Below are 16,757 nucleotides of genomic sequence, written 5' to 3'. Positions count from 1 at the left end.
GGGCGCAGAGGCATAAGTATATACTTAGGACCTAGTCATGAGGTTCACTCCGCATCTCAGGTGCACATCGAGGTCGAATCCCGTGATATTCTAATAGAAACATCTACCGTTTGCAAGACATCTACAGTCGGGTCTCAAAAAGCAACTTTCAGTGTTGGCTTGCTATATCTCGTTGAGATATTGGAAACTAGGGGCATCGGCATATCTCCACCAGTCTATTTATTACAACATAAATCCGATAGGCACGAGTTGGTAAAGTGGATAGAAGATCGAGAAGTTACATGGAGCTGTTTATGGATAGTAGTAAACAGGGTATGGTGGTTGACACCCAGTAGCCGGAAAAATATAATTGCGTGCCTTCAGCCCCTCATACCTCTCCCGTCAGCGATGATACGTGTCTAAACAACCATGCAGACTTCTATAATAAGTGCGAGTGCAAAGAGGACGCGAACTAATGTAAGACAGTCCAAGTTTGGCTGTCTGACCTGCAAGTATGAACCCTTTTCTAAGAGAGAGGTAGGATGTAATGCTGACATATTAAGGAAACGAAGAGTCAAATGTGATGAGACAAAGCCATCCTGTCGACGCTGCCTCTTCTCCAAGGTCTCATGTCTTGGCTATCCCATTGGCGCGCCTCCGGGTCCTTCTCTGAGAGCAGCGGAAGTAGCGCTTCTCTCATCACGCAGTCCCTCCCGTAGCCCGGCTTCTCCTTTGGATCGCTATGTCTATCTAGCCTGCACTGTTCTCAGTCAAGGACCACGTCGCGCCAAGAGTGAATCCGAGATTGCATTCTGGAGTTATGCAGTTCCTCAGATGATTCATTCGATACCAGCCGTGCAAGCTGCTGCTGCTGCATTCGGCGCTTCTTATGACGAGCATATGCTTAGATCTCAGGCGGGGCTGGCAACGACACGGCATTATTATCAGGCATTGAGACTAGTGCAAAACGAAGTTTCGGTTCTTCGAAATGGTGCATTGCCTTGCGTGGTGGCCTGTCTACTGATGGCCTTTACTGAAACTCTACAGCAGCGTAGCGACAGGGGATATATGCACCTTCAAGGAGCTCTTGCAGTGATGGCGACACGGGGCAATAGCAGTTCTATGTTTCCGATTGATGACGATGGGCTGTCGACTTTATTTGAGAAGCTCAATCTTCATTCAGCAACATACGCTACGAGTCTTGACGTCCCATATGCTGCTGGGTCCAACGACTCAACCTTGGTGTCAATGTCACCGGATCGAGCATTATATCGGATATTACATGTCTGCTATCGGTTCATCTCTACAGCCTTACCTTACAAATACGCACATCCTACTCAAATTCCCTCTGATCTGTTGATTGAGCAAGGACGACTTCGCGGAAACTTGCAACAGTGGTTGTCATCCAATCAACTAGACCCTCAGCAAACGATCTCTGATCCTAAAAATGAACAACTTATCGTCCTTCGTATGCAGTGCTACACTGCCTTGATATACGTTTCCAATGCTCTTCAGCCATTTGAATCAGCATATGATGACTACGCCCTCGAGTTTCAAGAGATCATCGCCTCGGCCAAAGCAGTTCTGGACATAAGAGATCAAGGCAAAGATACAAACTCATTACCCTTATTTACACCAGAAATGGGCATTATTCAGCCTCTCTTCTTCGCGACACTCAAATACAGAAACTCCTTCTGGCGCAAACGAGCTCTCAGCCTTCTCCGAAAGGGTGGAAGGGAAGGGCCATGGTGCGGAGCCATTGAGGCTCAGATCTTGGATGTTGTCATCGCAGCTGAGGAAAACACGCTGAACAAGCTTTCCTCAAACGTCGACGAGTCGCAACCAAGTATGCCCTCTACAGATGTTCCTGAGCATCAGAGGGTTCATCTATGTCTTGTCCAAGATTATCTAGACCGACGATACGAGAGCATCACTCTAGATAAAGGTGCAGGAAGTCCAGCTCGCTTCGCAAGGGTACAATTATGCAAATGTCGCGACATGGAAAGCATGCTAAGCGACGAGACTCGTAGTCCGAGGAAGGACTTTTGGGCGGATGAGAGATATTGGGATACATGGCACAAGAATGTTCTGTTACCAGAATAGACTTCTTGCTTCGAGAATCATGATTCATTCCGAGCCAAGGGCCGTCAGCATAAAACGGTAAGCCAATATCGGTCTTTGGGGGCTGTGCCACCAATCATCAATCTGAATTACATCCCTGCTGTGAAAACACGCTAGATCCTACGGAAGTGGGCCAGCTCGGTCTTTTCAGGGGCTAGGCTGTAGTGCCTCACTAAAACAAACTGAACGGAATTCCAGCAGAGACAACTGCATCTGCGCAAAACGATGGAGATAAATAAATAGAGCCTGGAATATCTCTCAAAATGATGTTAGAATCACTGTGGCAGTTGCTTCTTCTCGTAGAACAATACTTCACAATGTTGTTCTCTCAGTCGTTACCTACTCTTTTCACTCTTTTCGCTGGGCTTCAGCAAGTCGTTGACGCTACTCCTCGATATTGTCCACCTTATGGTCCTGTTCTACCTGCGCCGAAACAAGGCAGTCAACATCCTGCTGTTCAATATGCCGTTGAAGCTATCACCACCGTTCTGAAGGGACAGACGGGAGGGTTCAACGTCTCCGCTGTTTCTATTGGAGTCAAGTCTATTTATGAGGATGAGCCATTGCTTGACTTTCATCACACGCCTTCTATCATGAACCTGAAGGAGGGTGTGAAGAAGATTAACTCCAGTACTGTATATCGCCTTGGAAGTATTTCCAAGGTCTTTACCGTATTGGCGGCGTTGCGTCTGGCAGAGGATGGTGTACTGAGCATGAATGATCCTGTGACTCGCTGGATTCCTGAGCTTGCTCATCGCGATGGCTCTCATTTCCGTGATGAGCTCGACGTTACTCACTGGGCTGGTATCACCGTTGGTGATGCTGCGGCGCATCTCTCGGGTCTTGGTGGCGATAGTGAGTACACCTCCAAGGTATGACTAAGTGTTGTGTTGTTTCTGACGAGGCCAGTGACCACTGATATCTCGGCTTTCCCTTTTGACTGGGAGGCTCTTGGCCTTCCCAAACTTTCTAAGGGAAACAGGATTCCATCTTGCAAAGGTCCTCCTGGAGCTCCGGTCTGCACGCGAAAAGGCATGTCAACCGTCATATCTTTACCCCTTCAGGGCTAACGAATACAGACTTCCTCAACATCTTCAAGGATTATCGCCCTCCTGTATATCAACCAAGCCAATCACCTGTCTACTCCAACGCTGGAATCAGTCTCGTCGGCCTTGTCGTGGAAACAGCATCGAACAAAACATTCGATGCCGCTATCAAGGATTTAGTCTTGAAGCCTCTGGGTCTGGAGCATACATACACTGGTATCGTTCCGGAGAACTCAGAAAGTATGTTCATTCCGGCTGGAAGCACTGATTGGAACGCTGATATCGGAATCTTTGCTCCGTGAGTACGACCTCTCAAAATTCACATCACCGCTAACAATACCTAGTGCGGGCGCGATGGGCTCTAGCACCGCTGACGTGCTTTCGTTCATGACCAACATACTTAAGAATAAGGCTCTGTCGCCATCCGGCACACGTCGATGGCTTAAGCCGAACACTTTCACATCAACCTGGAGCGCTTCAGTTGGATCGCCCTGGGAGATCTATCGCGTCGATAATCTAACTTCCGACGGTCGCATTATCGATCTGTACACCAAGGGCGGTGCCTTGAGTGGCTATCAATCCGGCATGGCTATGATACCCGACACTGGCCTTGTTGTGTCTGTCCTTGGTGCGGGACCAGAAGTCTCAAGTGTTTGGGCACAGCTCGCAACTCTCAATATCGTCGAGGCTCTTATTCCAGCGATGGACATGGCAGTTCGAGACGAAGCCCGAGTTCGGTTAGCTGGAAGTTACGTTGATAAGAAGACGGGATCTGCGCTTACCCTCTCTTTGGATAAAGGACCAGGTCTGGTCTTGACTAACTGGACTGCCCGAGACTTTGACATTCTGCCCAATTTGAACCGCTTTCAGCCAGGACGATACAACGACACAACCGACTCAGGCATAAAGAGTGTTCGGCTGTATCCCACCGGTATGGAGAACAAATCTCGAGCTGCATGGAGAGCCGTATTCCCGATGCTCAGCGACACTGAAGCTGAGATGATTGAAGGTCTGACTAAGGTCAAGGATGTGACGTGCATTACTTGGCATATGCTCGACCGCTTCATTTACAACGGGCTCTCTATGGACCACTTCGAGTTCAAATACGGAAAGGATGGGAAGGCTGTTAGTATCAAGTCCAGGGCGTTTGATGTTGAGATGAAGAGGGTCGAGGCGAAAGCTTAGGACAAGGGCAATTTGAGAACAGGCTTCGTCGACATTCAACGTATCATGTTCGGTTCTTGTCAATTTATAGTCAAATGGCATATTTCTTCCATTTTCCCATATCCTTACAAGTCCAAAAGCATTATTTATCAGTTATAGTACTAGACGGGTTCTTACGTAACACTTGCACTGTCATGATTGCGCCGCACCGAGGTCACCGAACTGGTGGATTCGTATTTTTAAAGGGGATTTAGGCTACTACAATTACTATTAATCACCCAAGAGCTCGCGCACAATGCACGTTGGGATTAGACAGACGGAGCATTCCGGTTCCGGCTCTAGATCCGGCCATCACTGAAGAGATTGGCCAAGTCTAAAGTCCTTAAGAGCCATCTTTGGAGCGCTGATTCGTAAGAGGCAGATTCCGTAACAGGATGTCGTTACGCGCTGTACTACCTGAGAATATCTTGAGTTGTTCACAGTCAAGTTCAAATAACCGATGATGTTCCAATCTCAGGAACCGAACAACCATTGAACAAAAAGTAGAAGAAATATAATATCTACTTTATGAAACTCGAGACTCTTATTGAAAGCATAGCACACATATTCCAAATTCATTATTAATCTAGCAACCGTAGAAGTCCTCATGTTAGAGTTGAGTGGTATCGTCACATATTGTCATCACCCAACCCCTTTGGCAATCTCATCCACCCCGTATCAGCAGCCGGCACCCCCAACCACATCCACAACGTTTCTTCACGAGCCCAATGCAACTTTTCCTTCTCAAGAAGGTCCTTCGCGCCTTGAGTATTCCCTAATCGCAATAGCTTCAGCGCACCTTCTGCAGCCTCAAGCCATCTCGGTGGATCAGGCTCGTCATCTGGATCATGGGTCTGATCAGTGACAATGCCGTGAAAGAGCGAACTTGCCAGACCCTCATCTCCTTCTCCTCCTCTATATCTGAGCATGTATGCGAGGTCAAGTCGAACCCACTGAAGAGCCCTGTTATTGTGCGCCTCGTTTGTCTCAATGAGTAGTGTCTCTAGGAGACGGATAGGTTGGTTCAGATTCCCATCTTCGAATAGCAGCAACGCTCTCAGATGCTTCACCTGACAGGCCCGCACAAAGTTCTGGTCACAATCTAGTCTTGCGTGCTCTTCGAGCTCTTGAATGATCTCGGCCGCCTCGTCATCATTCCCAAAGTCTCGGTATGTTATGGCCAAGATGAGAGCCGTGTCGAGCGTCATGAAGTGAGAGATGGGCCAAAATCCACGGCGAAACCTAAGCGCCGGTTCGATATTTTCGAGTGCTTTCTCCTCATCCCCAAGTTTGCGGTATAGATCCCCCATGAAGATCTGGGTAGCAATGCCAAAAGAATCTTCTGGTCCATACTGTTCTCTTCGCTTGTCACGTACAAACTCCATCATTTTGATGGCCTGTTCAATCTGACCTGCGGATGCATTCGCAACAGCATACCACAACTGTGCGATAAGAGACCCGTTGCTCTGTGGGCCTGTTGTTCTAATGAAGCCCGCCAAAGAATCCGTCAGGGTACTCAGAGCTGCGGAGGAGTCGAGCATAAGATGCTCCGCTTGTGACTGGTAGACGAGCGTGAAATAGGGGCTTGGGTCACTCTCTCCGACAACCTCGCGCTGGTCGGCGGCAACACCTGCATAAAGCCTCCGAGCCTTGTGAAGTTCATTGTTGAAGAGGAACGTATACGCTGCATCTGAGAGCGCTCGGAGGGTTAGAGGATTGCGTCGTCCTAGGAGCTGAGTAAGTCCAGTAGCAACGTTTTTGCGCACGTCCGCCATCTCCGTCATCCTCCCCTTATCAAAATAGTAGAATCCTAGTTGTATTAGGGCCATCCACTGCAGGACCTTGTCTCCCTGGTTCTCCTCAAACTCTCTGCTGAGATTCTTATACGGAGTCTCAAAGTAGTCATCCAAATGCAGTAACGGTCTATCATTGTGGGGTAGCCTCTGCAGCCAAACCGTCAGAGTTATTTCTGTGGATCGAATCGCTTCGAAGTCACCCATATCCGTTATCGAGTACTCAGCCCAATATGCAAACTGCAAGGAACGCAGAAACCTCCCGGCAAGCTCCAGCAGACTCTGAGTGGGAGGAAGAAGAGCAGTGAGGTGGATGTACCAGTAGCGAGCGGCGTATTCGTAGAAGCTCTTCTCCTGGTTATTTGCGGAGCCACCAACTTCAATGTTCTTCCTGAGCCGTTGGCCAATGCGGTCTTTACTTGCGTAAATGTCCTTGAGAAGAAACTCAAGACACTTGCGAGCGAGAGTCGCATCTGGCTCCGACATTGATAATCCTCCACCCGAGATTCCTTCGTTTAGTAGGAAATCTCGGACGGAAGCATGGCTCAGGCGCACACCACCATCTAGGACCTCGACTAATGGTTGACAGTGCTGCGAGATAATGAACTGAGCAGTTCCCGAGTCTGGAATCAAATGTAGAGCATCCTCTAACTCCGTGACGTCGAATTCTCTCCGAGCTCCAAGTAGCATCAGGAAGATATCACGACAAATTGACTTGTCCACCTCGTCTAGTTTGCTCAATCTATCCTTCCAGATTCTGGTGTAGACGCTCCAGATATCGCTAGGGTATTCTTCAAGGATCTTCTGAAGGGTGCTCATCTTACGAGTCTTGGTAAATTCCTGCAGGAACTGCGCTGGCCATAGAAAGGAGTCCGCATGGCGCTTGGCTCGAGAGGCCACTCGAAGCTTCATCTCCTCCGGTAAATCTAGCTTAGCAGAAGCTGAGTTACAAAAAGCGGTAATTTCGGGCAGCGTGTCTTGCTCAGTGATCCTGATCTCATTTATGTGGATCTTTGATGAGGTTCCAACACCAAACATGTCGTTGGGGCGAGAGAAGATAACAACTTTTCCGCCTGTGCAGTCAAGGACCTGTGTTAAGCTCTCTAGAATCTCCTTTGCTTGCCCACGGTGGTCAAATCTGCATTCATCGAGTGCATCGATGATCAGGATAAAATCTTCTTGGCTCTGGAGGAGGGTGACGCAATGAGGCCAGAGCTGTTCGAAGGGACAATCTTCAAATCTCGATTTATACTGATTATACGAGGGAAGCAGTTGAGCAAAAATTTCCTTTTGGAAGCTGCTCACAGGATAACATGGAGGAAGAAGCTGACTGAGGATTGATATCGCAAGACTGGCTCTGTCTCGCTTCTGGGTTGACACGTTGCTCTGAAAAGCATGGGTTACGATGGTATGCTGTGTCTTAGACAAGGTACTCCGAATTTGATGGGCAAGTGTTGACTTGCCGACTCCTATATGAAATTCTATTGGTCATTATCCCTTGATGATTACCGACATGAACATACCAGGTTTACCCACTATCCATAAGGGGTCCGGGGAGGCATCTGCTAGCCATCTCTGATACGCGGATTTCATCGTCAGCCACTCAGGCTGAGAGTCTGTAGCTGTAGCACCAAGGCCACTAGGACGACAGGCAATGGGACTCGCCAGCTCATTGATACAGTGGTGAATCTTCGTAATGTCGAGGTCCATCTGAAGTTCTCCTATCGAACCGTAAGCAGCAGCTCATGTGTGAAATTTGAATGACGTAGATAAGCCGAGCTGGAGCTCAGCCCGCTCATTTGTCGCTGTTTGGTTCGCAACCCAGAGCAAAATACTTTGAATCGTACCAAAGAAGCATGATAAAATAAATATACGACTCTGTGGCCTTACCTTTCTTCGCTTCAAACGCGGATAGTGCCTCGGTCATGATTGCTGCTCTCGCTAGATGAAATATCAATCAGCCTCGTGATTCGTGCGTGAGTTCTCTCGCGTGATGATAGCGTGATGTTGAGAAAAACAGGTGATCTCGATAACTCCCACTGCTCTAACACGGTACTGAAGTATCGAGACCCGTCGGTGGCGAATGTGTAATGCCGCGCAATCTCAGCCCTGCAAAATGATGATTTGGAGAAGATCACAAGGGAGAGTTTGGGATCATCCCAGTGAGCTTTGACGAGGCTGCAACAATCCCGTGACTGGGCAGAGCCAATCACACAAGAGCTTTCCCATAGCCAAGAATGCTGGAGACAAAATATGTGATTCTCATATAAACATGGAATGATGATTAACTGGGAGGCTTTTTGTTTTTTACCTACCTTGAGGGGTTTCCGGTGTCCGTAGAATTTTCAGAATCTCTTTGTTTGCTTGTTTGTCTGCGTGTACCCAGTCAGCTAAACGGCCAGCCTCATCTTTGTATAGCCTCACTGTCTTCGTTGCCTATATGAACCCAGATTGTTAGTTTCATTGGCCTTTCTCTAGACTGTACGTATCTCCCTTGATGGTATTCAAGGAAAGGGTAGGAAACATACTCTCCCAATTCGCTGCCCTGTCCAGCCTGTCTGCTGCGTCCTGTAGCTTCACAATCTTTGCAGCGAATTCGTCTCGCACACTATTGATTAATGATGCCTCTAGCCTAGCTGCATTTATCACCAGTGTAAGATAATGGGTCATTTGTCAAAGTGTTTCACATGCTGAAGAAAGAATAGAACAAAACTTACCCCATTTGCCTTGTCCGAAGCGCTCGGTGGCAGACTGCAAGAACTCAAGAACCTGGACATATAAGTAGACTGTGGCATTTTCTACACTCTGTTGGTGTCCGTAGCACCGCGCCATTCTTGACCATCTCTCCGCCTGCTGTACCACTAACAATATGCCTTCCGCTGTTACTTCGGACGCTTGCTCGTAGTCCACGATGACCTGTTAGTATTAGCGCGGTAGCACATGTGCACACAGTGAGGATATATACCCATAAGAGATATCGTATCGACCCCCAAACGATTGCCGTAAACTTCGGCTCTTGCTGGATGAAAACGTCGATGACTTGAGAATGCCTTTCGAAATAAAACACTATCTTGTAAAAAATATCTTTGGCCGTCCCTCTTTGCTTTGATGAATTAGCATGTGCTGTTTGTGCAATCTGGATAAGTTCTTGGGCTGTGACGGCCGTAGATTGTTGAGCGTTGTCCGGATCTGTTATTGATTTACTGCTGTCTGGTTCACTACTGCCCGAGGGATTTGGTTTTTTCTTCAATTTATTTGGCTTCCTCTTCTGCTTCTTCGCACGCTTCTCCTCGACCATCTAAAGGGGCGCAAGATCAGTCACACCATTACCAGGATAAGAAGCCAACCGATTTTGTTCTGAAACGTCGCCGGTAGACAGCAGCGCCTAACAACTAACCTGAACAGCTTTTTTCCAGCAAATAACATCTTTTTCGAAGAATTTCTCGAGGTCAGCCTCAGAAGGTGGAGCTTTGTTGGACATGATGCATTGCTATCTAATGTAAATCTGTCGTGAATATCAAAAGACGTTTTTCACTGGAAACAAGCAATCATCGCCAATTTACTGCCCATGCTGACATTAGTGCTTGTACTGAGGTATAGGCGGCCACTTCAGGCTCCGTGCTAATCTCTGTGTTCCAGATGGTTGCCCCGAAATCAGGCTGTGAATTGGGCGGTCGTAAGGGGTGTCACAAGTCCAATTGCAGCTGACCACACGTAATGCAGGTGTAACGCCAATGCTACTCACCGGCTTCTCGAGCCCAATCAGGACGTGTTACATAGCGCCTCTACGACACCTCTTGTTTTCGTAAAGGAGGTATTGCTGGCCTCGAAATGGCCCAATTGCACTTTCGTCTGAGTCAGACTAAGCATCCCAGAGCCTCAATTCATGCTCCAGAGGCTGACGGGCGGGGTTGTCCGTTGAGCCATTGAAGTCTCAGATTCAGCAATGCGAATTCCGTAATAACCCTGTAAAATAGGGCGTTGAGAAGCGATATAGGCCATTGTCCCTGGTAACACAGACCCTTGTTTTTGGGCCACTGGTATGGCGATCCAAACGCCGAGGCAGTGGAAGGGCCTCATTAAGATCGACTAAGTTCTGTGTGATGATTATAAGCTCTCAGCCACAGGTCTCAACTGCAAATAACACATCTGTTTCTTCAACAAACAATATAAATAGTTAATCTAGGGTTTAAGGAAATAAATACCAAAATACCAAGCACTAACGCAATGGAACTAATAAAATCTAAACACGCTCTCCCGCTAAATATCCTTCAGGCGCCTCAACGTCTGCTATGTCTTCTGTGTCTCCTACTTCTGTTACTTGCAGACTGAGCTTCGGACTCAGTAGGCTCCTCCTCCCCGGACGACGGATACTCGTCATAATTAGTCGGCCTGTATGATTCTTCATCAAGCCTCACATTGCTCATCCTTGTTGCAAGATCCTGTGGGCTAGCCTGAGCACCGTAAGATGAATAGCTCGGTGCTTGTTGTGCGCTCCAGCTGGGGGGGTAATAGGATTTATGTCCATATGAAGGTTGCTGTCCGTACGAAGGTTGCTGACTATAGTGTTGTTGCTGTGAGGAGTTGTCTTGTTGCTCTTCCGGTTCCTCGCTGTATGGCATTTGCTCCCCTACACTTCGTTGTCCATAGAGCCTCTGTTGTCCAGGAGGCTGTTGATGGTATGGAACTTGGTTCCTTAATGTCCTGTATGGGCCTTGGTCCGCTGGTTGCTGGTCATATGGTCCTTGCTGTCCTGCCAGCTGCTGTTGGGATGACACTGGGTTTCTCGACGTCCTATATGGGTCTTGCCGCAGGGTTGGCTGTCCATATGGCATCTGATTGTCTGTTGGCTGCTGCTGATATGAGAGTGGCTGCGTCGTAGTTTGCTGCCAATAAGAGCGCGGTTGGGTGACAGGTTGCTGTCCAAACGGCTGCGGATACGAAGATTGCTGTGCCGATGAAGAAGGCTGCCTATATGGATCTGGTTGTTGGTATGACGATTGAAGAGTCCGTGAAGTATTGCTTGTCATGGGTGGGTAGCGGTCGGAAGCAGGAGCGGCGACGTAAGTGTTCAGGCTCGGCTGATAAGTTGTGCTTGTGCTTTGCCTTGCTTGACTGGAAGTGTAACTTTGGTCACCCGCTCCAGCTGGCAGACTAGATGAACTGTCTCTTTGTTGATATGATCTGTAGTCTTCTTCACGACGAGCAGTAAGCTGGTGGGAAGAAGTGTCCCTCTGAGGATAAGAACCATCAGCTTGGTCGCCGCTTGTAGTGGTCCTTGATGACCGAGTTGATCTTCCAGATGTTCGAACTGCAGGACCATCTTCCTCTCGTTCTCTACGCCTGCTGCCATCACTTGTAGGAGGCCTATCACTTCTGGGCCTTCCATGCCTAGAGGATGAACTGGCTGATGGTCTTTCAACTTCACCTCTGGGACTATTCTGACTTCGAGAGGATGGATGACGACCAGAGACTCTGCGCCTGTTGGTTTCATCTTGTCGCTGGCGTTCTTCGGGGTTGTTGGTCTGTGACTCGGCTGCTGTTGCTGCTGCTTGACGGTACGTAGGTTGGTAGTGACTGCTCGGGCAACCCTCATGTTGTCGCTCACGGGGGAATGCAAGTCCCTCGGTAACATCCCCGCCAGGAATCCAAATTGCGTGTCGTCTGCAGAAATAGCCATTACCGCAAGCGCACTGAACCCGCCCCCATTGCTGGTATTCCTGCCACCAGAGTTCATATTCCTCTTCGTCCTCGGAATCTGGCTCAGGCCTTGGGGTCACGTTCAGATGAGGAAACGTGTCGCAGGCATTGGCTGTGCTGATGGCACGACATCCTGTCGCACCGCACACTATTATACAAAGTCAGTTTCCGGTAGGGTATTTGCTGAGCGAGTGTGAGTTTGTCCTGATTCTATACTTACTTATAGCGATTGTTTAATAGTGTGGTTATCTTTGATGCATCAAGCAATCTGTAGTTTATGGTTCAGGGACGCCGTCCGAATTGAAAAACTTGTTTGGCGATACAGGCAATATCAGCTAGCATTACTATACTCTTGATAATGACCAATTCGACTGGATTTGTGACAGTTAATTAATTTGGTCAGAATTAGAAACATGTCAGCCCCTCCACTGTTTGTGCCTGAGGGGTCACACCATTATATACCCCCCTTCACACCTGGGACGTCAGGCAGGCTCCCCGCGAGTTTTCTCTTCATCCGTCACAAGCGCATATTAAAACCAAGAGTCAGTCTTGCATGTAATTCAAGGCAAATTCGTCTGATGCTTGCCGGTGGCGCGGGTTTCAAATGGCGTCAGCTGTTGCGGCTGCGCCTGACAAGGCGACCGAGGCGTGTACATAAGCGCAATTCCTAGAGGCTAATCTTGCGATTGAGGCTCTCTTGCAGCTTTTTGTTCCATTGTGTATGTAATCGGGCTTTGTCAATTCTCTGTCATTAAGGCCCAATGTTGCACAGATAGTAGCTAGTTATTTTTTTTTAATAATAAATATTACATACTATTAAAAGTTAAAGTATGTTATCTAAATTATTTATAATTACATCTTAGCCCTCCTTTTGTGTAATTATAATTATTATTATAGAGTTATTTGCCAATTGCCTCTATAAGCTCTAACTGCTGAGGTCCAATCACAATCCCCTCACTACAGCAGGCTTGAGCCTGTTCGTCTTCCGTAGTATAGTGGTCAGTATGCAAGCTTGTCACGCTTGAGACCCGGGTTCAATTCCCGGCGGGAGAGATCCAGCCACCTGCGATACGCAGGTTTCCATTTTTGGTTTTTTGTCAATTCAACAATCAATTAGAACGATCATTACCTGGCCTTCGTTGACATGTGCAGAGCTTTCGGATCCCAAGTCTGCTTGGGGAGTTGGTAAGAGCCTCGTCTTGCGCTTTATAGCCAGTAATAACTCAAGTTTCAAACTGCTTTTTCCAATGCTGGAGCCAAGGCCTAGATCTAATAATTATGCAGCTAGGCAATATCTCACCGGTAACACACATTCACAAAGCGACAGCTAGGTTATGATCACCGATTCTATTCTTTGATTCTAACTGTTAACCTGCTAGTATACCTGCGCGACTCAGACTCGTATACTAGGAAAATATTATTACACAACCAAGCTCCATCCTCTTAATCATCATTGCCAGATCTAAGCCGCCACTCCTGCAAGGGCGTTGGGCTCGCCAAGAGCACCCTGGGGGAATCGAGAGTTGAAGCCAATGACAGACTGGACGCTGTGGAAGGTGGATGTCTTGATGGAAAGCTTCTGGTCGGAAACGAGCCATCGGACACCCTCGCTGCAGGGAGGAGTTGTGAGAGAACCCTCGTATCTGAATCGAATGTTAGTTTTGTTATGATGAGAGCAGTTATCGATGAGACTTACGTTTGGAAAGATCCTGCAGCAAGAGTGCTGACCAACTCAGCCATGCTGAGACCCTTGGTCTTGGTAAGAGTTCCAGGCTCAGAGATCTCACCAACGGAACCAAAGACCGTCTCCAAAAGGTTCGAGGAGGTAGTCGCAGCTGTAGTTGGAGCGTTGACGTGGAAGAAAGAGCCACCAACACCGGGAAGCTGTCGCTTATCCTTGGTCTCAGGCTCACTCTTGCGAACGACCTTAGTGAACCCATCTCGCTTGCGAGCAGCGGGAGTCGCAACGGGAGGAGGAGGAGCTGTGGCGTTACCAGCAGGGCTTCCACCAGCACCATCCTCAACATCAATAAAGACACCAACAACTGCGATCTTGGCATCGGCGCTCTCCCAGACCATGTGCATCTCCATAGCCATACTCTTTCCAGCATCCAAATGTTCACTTGGCAAGTGGAAATGGAACTGCTGGAGAGTAAAGCTGGTGTTTTGGAAAGACATGGTACCCTTTCCGGCGACGACTTCGACGGTTGTGCCGAGGTTCTCGAATTCGGCGCCTTCGAGCATATCGGGAATCGCAAGGTTGAGCTGGCTGGCGGGGACCATGGCGTTGGCGCCTGCAACCATGTCGATGGGAGATTGGTTCACGCCAGTTGAGCAGAGGGCGTTGGCCTGGGGATCGAGAGCTACCCAGTTGGTAGGGCCCTGTGATTGTCAGCATCTCCAATGAATGTAGGAATCTGGGTACATACGATCTTGCCAGTGTAACCGAAGGTGTTGACCTCAACCTTGCCGCCCTCAGCTCGTGGCTGCAATAGAGTACCATAAGCACAACTTGCAATGGCCTTTGAGGCAAAAGCACTCAAGAGAAGAGCCCTCAGAGAAATGGAACCAGCCATGATGATTATCCTTTGACAAAAACAAGTAAAGCTTGGCTGTAAGTACTAAAGAGACTGAAACAAATAATATTATCCACTAAACAAAAGAGGCCAGCCTCAAAGAATAGAAAAATAAACAGTTAGGAAACAAAGAACAGAATAATCGAACGATGATGAGTAAAAATCAGCAGGTTGGACGAAGGCATTGTTTTAATAGATGATTTGGGGGCTGGCTATAGTAAACAGGTTTTAATTGAGTCGAGGTCGAAAATAGAATTGGAGTGTTAGTGTTGTTTCGTGAGGTATGCTTAAGGTAACCTTAAACCTTGACGTGTGGAGGTGGGGAATAGCGTGATTCACGCCGCAGGTCTTGTCGCGACAAGGAGTTTGAGACTCTCCCGGTCTCGGATGCCAAGGAAGACCTGAAGGCTTGGGAAACATGATAAGAGAGTGAGGCATCTATACACATTGCTGACAAGATTCATCGATAGTCTGGTGCCAATAAACATCATTGAAGGCCAGTAGAAAGATCAAGACGTCTAATTGTCTTCTCATCAATTAACTCCAGTTATCCCATGTCTTGGCCCCAAGTCAAGATGAATGCAACGAGATGAAACATCCCTTCTCTTATCATCGCGATAAGAACAAATTCCCAGCGTTTACAAAAACAAAAAAAAAAAAAAGACTCGCGTCTAGACTCTTCCCTCCAACCATAACAGTAGCAGGTCCCGTTGCAAGGGGCAAAACCTCAAACGGCCTCGCTTACCGAACTTTTAGTGCCATGCAGCTTACCATCCGGGGGATGATGACACACTAAACCAGGGGCCCAGGGGAAACATTAGGGTTATAGTTAAAGATAAGAACCACGGCAATCGGTACGATTTCAGTTAGGTGTCAACGCTGTTTGTTGTATGAGTAATAATAGATACTGTCGAAACGGAAGTGATGCTCCGATATAAACGCTGTGCTGTTTTGATTGCCAAAACAGTGTTTAACACGGAAGTTGGGGGTTTCTGTTCTGAGGTCTGGACTTTTTAGCGCACGATCACTGTACGGGTTTGCAAATCTGTTTTGTCTTATCGTCCGAAGGTGGTGAAGATACTCAATTGAGTGTGTCATGGCTATCAACAGCCTGTCGGATGGGTGACTTTCTGTCACGCGCAAGATCTTCAGATCGTCAGGAACGCAATGCCCAAGAGATTATGGAGGATCAAAACCTTGTTAGATACGAGTAGGGTGGCTTAGAGCTCGGCAATCTTTTTATCCTTTATCCGCCGTCATTCGTGTCTCCGGCTTTGTTTGTTCCGATCCTGACCGCGTCATCCACAATGACCTCTGTAGTGCAATCAATGAGACCTCATTGGTCTTGCAATATCTCGTCTTGACTGCTGGGAGTTGGGACATTTGCTTGTAATATCGGCTCTTAGAACTCGAATTTTTGCCAATCTTGTCATAAAAAAGCTACGATAAATAGTACGGAGACGATTGTGGAGGTTCGTTGGTGAAAGAGAATCTTAAGCTTCATACCCTATATCATATGCACCAGATTTCAAGCTCGGGACCCAGCACTCAGTTTCCATCTGTAGTCCTGGGTGATGCAGATGCAGAGTATATAAAGACTGAATTGACTTATAACTTCATGTGGAGCCTGATTTAATACTCTTATACTCATCTCATCTTGCCGCATTCAAAAAGAGACTAGAGTTATGATCAATCATACGATAAGACAGCAGATGCCATACTCAATTGAGTAAATTCCCAGAGAGTTCCCACCATCGCACACCGAAAGCTGGTCGGACTCTCTTAAGTCTATATCATGTCTATTCGGCGCGGGACTGATTCTAATAGGCGCCTCTGAAGACAATAGATTTCTAGTCTATCTTATTAGACCACCCTGCCACCGCGCCTCTACAAGTTGATGCACCGTGATCGTGGATTGGCTGTTGAAAAACGCGTTGTGCTGGGTCAGCAGGCTCGACAAGGGAGACAAACAGGCGCGATAATAAGACTTCGCCTCGTGTCGCACCTCGTTGGACAGGAAATGATAGGATTGTGGCATTTGCTGAAGCCACATTCATGTCGCATTGTTTCCATTCAATTCATATTATGTCGATGACAATGACCATAATCTCAATCTTGACCAACTGAGACATTGAAAACCTTGTCGGTGTGGCTCAGTTGGTTAGAGCGTTGGTCTCATAGCACGAAGCTTGATTTGGTCCCAGATCAGAGTAATCCAAAGGTCGAGAGTTCGAGCCTCTCCACCGACAAACTTTCCTTTTGCCCCTTCCAGAACTGTCTCTCTTTTTATCATAATACATAAACAAATACTCTTTGTTTCAGGCTTTTAGCGTTTTTAG

The 16,757-nt window shown here is 47.7% G+C and overlaps 5 protein-coding genes and 2 non-coding genes across 7 annotated transcripts; 3 read left to right on the top strand and 4 right to left on the bottom strand.

Moving 5' to 3' along the window:
• Positions 1–408: 408 nt before the first annotated feature.
• BKA55DRAFT_591741 (uncharacterized protein) lies at positions 409–4,331 on the top strand (the record flags this gene model as incomplete). The annotated part of the gene is made up of 4 exons (XM_046195295.1): positions 409–1,842; positions 2,433–2,955; positions 3,180–3,444; positions 3,491–4,331. The coding sequence occupies 4 exons, from the start codon at positions 409–411 to the stop codon at positions 4,329–4,331; spliced, it is 3,063 nt and encodes a 1,020-aa protein (XP_046051629.1).
• A 411-nt stretch (positions 4,332–4,742) lies between these two features.
• Positions 4,743–8,018, bottom strand: BKA55DRAFT_294033 (uncharacterized protein). Its single transcript, XM_046185564.1, has 2 exons — positions 7,666–8,018; positions 4,743–7,611 (listed from the first exon to the last, which is right to left on the bottom strand). The coding sequence occupies exons 1-2, from the start codon at positions 7,850–7,852 to the stop codon at positions 4,979–4,981; spliced, it is 2,820 nt and encodes a 939-aa protein (XP_046051628.1). The 5' UTR covers positions 7,853–8,018; the 3' UTR covers positions 4,743–4,978.
• Positions 8,019–8,259: 241 nt separating this feature from the next.
• On the bottom strand, positions 8,260–9,761 carry BKA55DRAFT_294039 (uncharacterized protein). The gene is made up of 4 exons (XM_046185565.1): positions 9,540–9,761; positions 9,108–9,440; positions 8,860–9,058; positions 8,260–8,514 (listed from the first exon to the last, which is right to left on the bottom strand). Exons 1-4 carry the CDS (start codon positions 9,621–9,623, stop codon positions 8,450–8,452), a joined length of 681 nt encoding a protein of 226 aa, XP_046051627.1. The 5' UTR covers positions 9,624–9,761; the 3' UTR covers positions 8,260–8,449.
• Positions 9,762–10,328: 567 nt separating this feature from the next.
• On the bottom strand, positions 10,329–12,159 carry BKA55DRAFT_294003 (uncharacterized protein). Its single transcript, XM_046185563.1, has 2 exons — positions 12,063–12,159; positions 10,329–11,990 (listed from the first exon to the last, which is right to left on the bottom strand). Coding segments are annotated over exons 1-2 (1,569 nt in total). The 5' UTR covers positions 12,064–12,159; the 3' UTR covers positions 10,329–10,422.
• A 664-nt stretch (positions 12,160–12,823) lies between these two features.
• On the top strand, positions 12,824–12,895 carry BKA55DRAFT_t135. The gene has a single exon. It is a non-coding gene; the product is annotated as a tRNA-Asp (tRNA).
• Positions 12,896–13,098: 203 nt separating this feature from the next.
• BKA55DRAFT_638560 (alpha carbonic anhydrase) lies at positions 13,099–14,599 on the bottom strand. The gene is made up of 3 exons (XM_046197077.1): positions 14,272–14,599; positions 13,539–14,224; positions 13,099–13,485 (listed from the first exon to the last, which is right to left on the bottom strand). The coding sequence occupies exons 1-3, from the start codon at positions 14,416–14,418 to the stop codon at positions 13,305–13,307; spliced, it is 1,014 nt and encodes a 337-aa protein (XP_046051625.1). The 5' UTR covers positions 14,419–14,599; the 3' UTR covers positions 13,099–13,304.
• Positions 14,600–16,560: 1,961 nt separating this feature from the next.
• BKA55DRAFT_t136 lies at positions 16,561–16,667 on the top strand. Its single transcript has one exon. It is a non-coding gene; the product is annotated as a tRNA-Met (tRNA).
• The last annotated feature ends 90 nt before the right edge of the window (positions 16,668–16,757 follow it).

The sequence above is a fragment of the Fusarium redolens genome (genome assembly GCF_020744475.1).
Source record: "Fusarium redolens strain MPI-CAGE-AT-0023 chromosome Unknown BKA55scaffold_5, whole genome shotgun sequence".
NCBI classification, from domain to species: domain Eukaryota; kingdom Fungi; phylum Ascomycota; class Sordariomycetes; order Hypocreales; family Nectriaceae; genus Fusarium; species Fusarium redolens.
Note: the sequence above shows the minus strand (reverse complement) of the source record. Positions and strands in the feature narration are given on the sequence as shown.

Coding starts and splice junctions, on each gene's coding strand:
- BKA55DRAFT_294033 (XM_046185564.1), bottom strand. CDS start 7,852: ATGGACCTCGACATTACGAAGATTCACCACTGTATCAATGAGCTGGCG. Junction 7,612..7,665: donor ATGGATAGTGGGTAAACCTG/GTATGTTCATGT, acceptor AATTTCATATAG/GAGTCGGCAAGTCAACACTT.
- BKA55DRAFT_294039 (XM_046185565.1), bottom strand. CDS start 9,623: ATGTCCAACAAAGCTCCACCTTCTGAGGCTGACCTCGAGAAATTCTTC. Junction 9,441..9,539: donor GCTGGAAAAAAGCTGTTCAG/GTTAGTTGTTAG, acceptor GCGCCCCTTTAG/ATGGTCGAGGAGAAGCGTGC. Junction 8,515..8,859: donor CTTCGGACAAGGCAAATGGG/GTAAGTTTTGTT, acceptor GGGTACACGCAG/ACAAACAAGCAAACAAAGAG.
- BKA55DRAFT_638560 (XM_046197077.1), bottom strand. CDS start 14,418: ATGGCTGGTTCCATTTCTCTGAGGGCTCTTCTCTTGAGTGCTTTTGCC. Junction 14,225..14,271: donor TCGGTTACACTGGCAAGATC/GTATGTACCCAG, acceptor TGACAATCACAG/GGCCCTACCAACTGGGTAGC. Junction 13,486..13,538: donor GCTGCAGGATCTTTCCAAAC/GTAAGTCTCATC, acceptor CATTCGATTCAG/ATACGAGGGTTCTCTCACAA.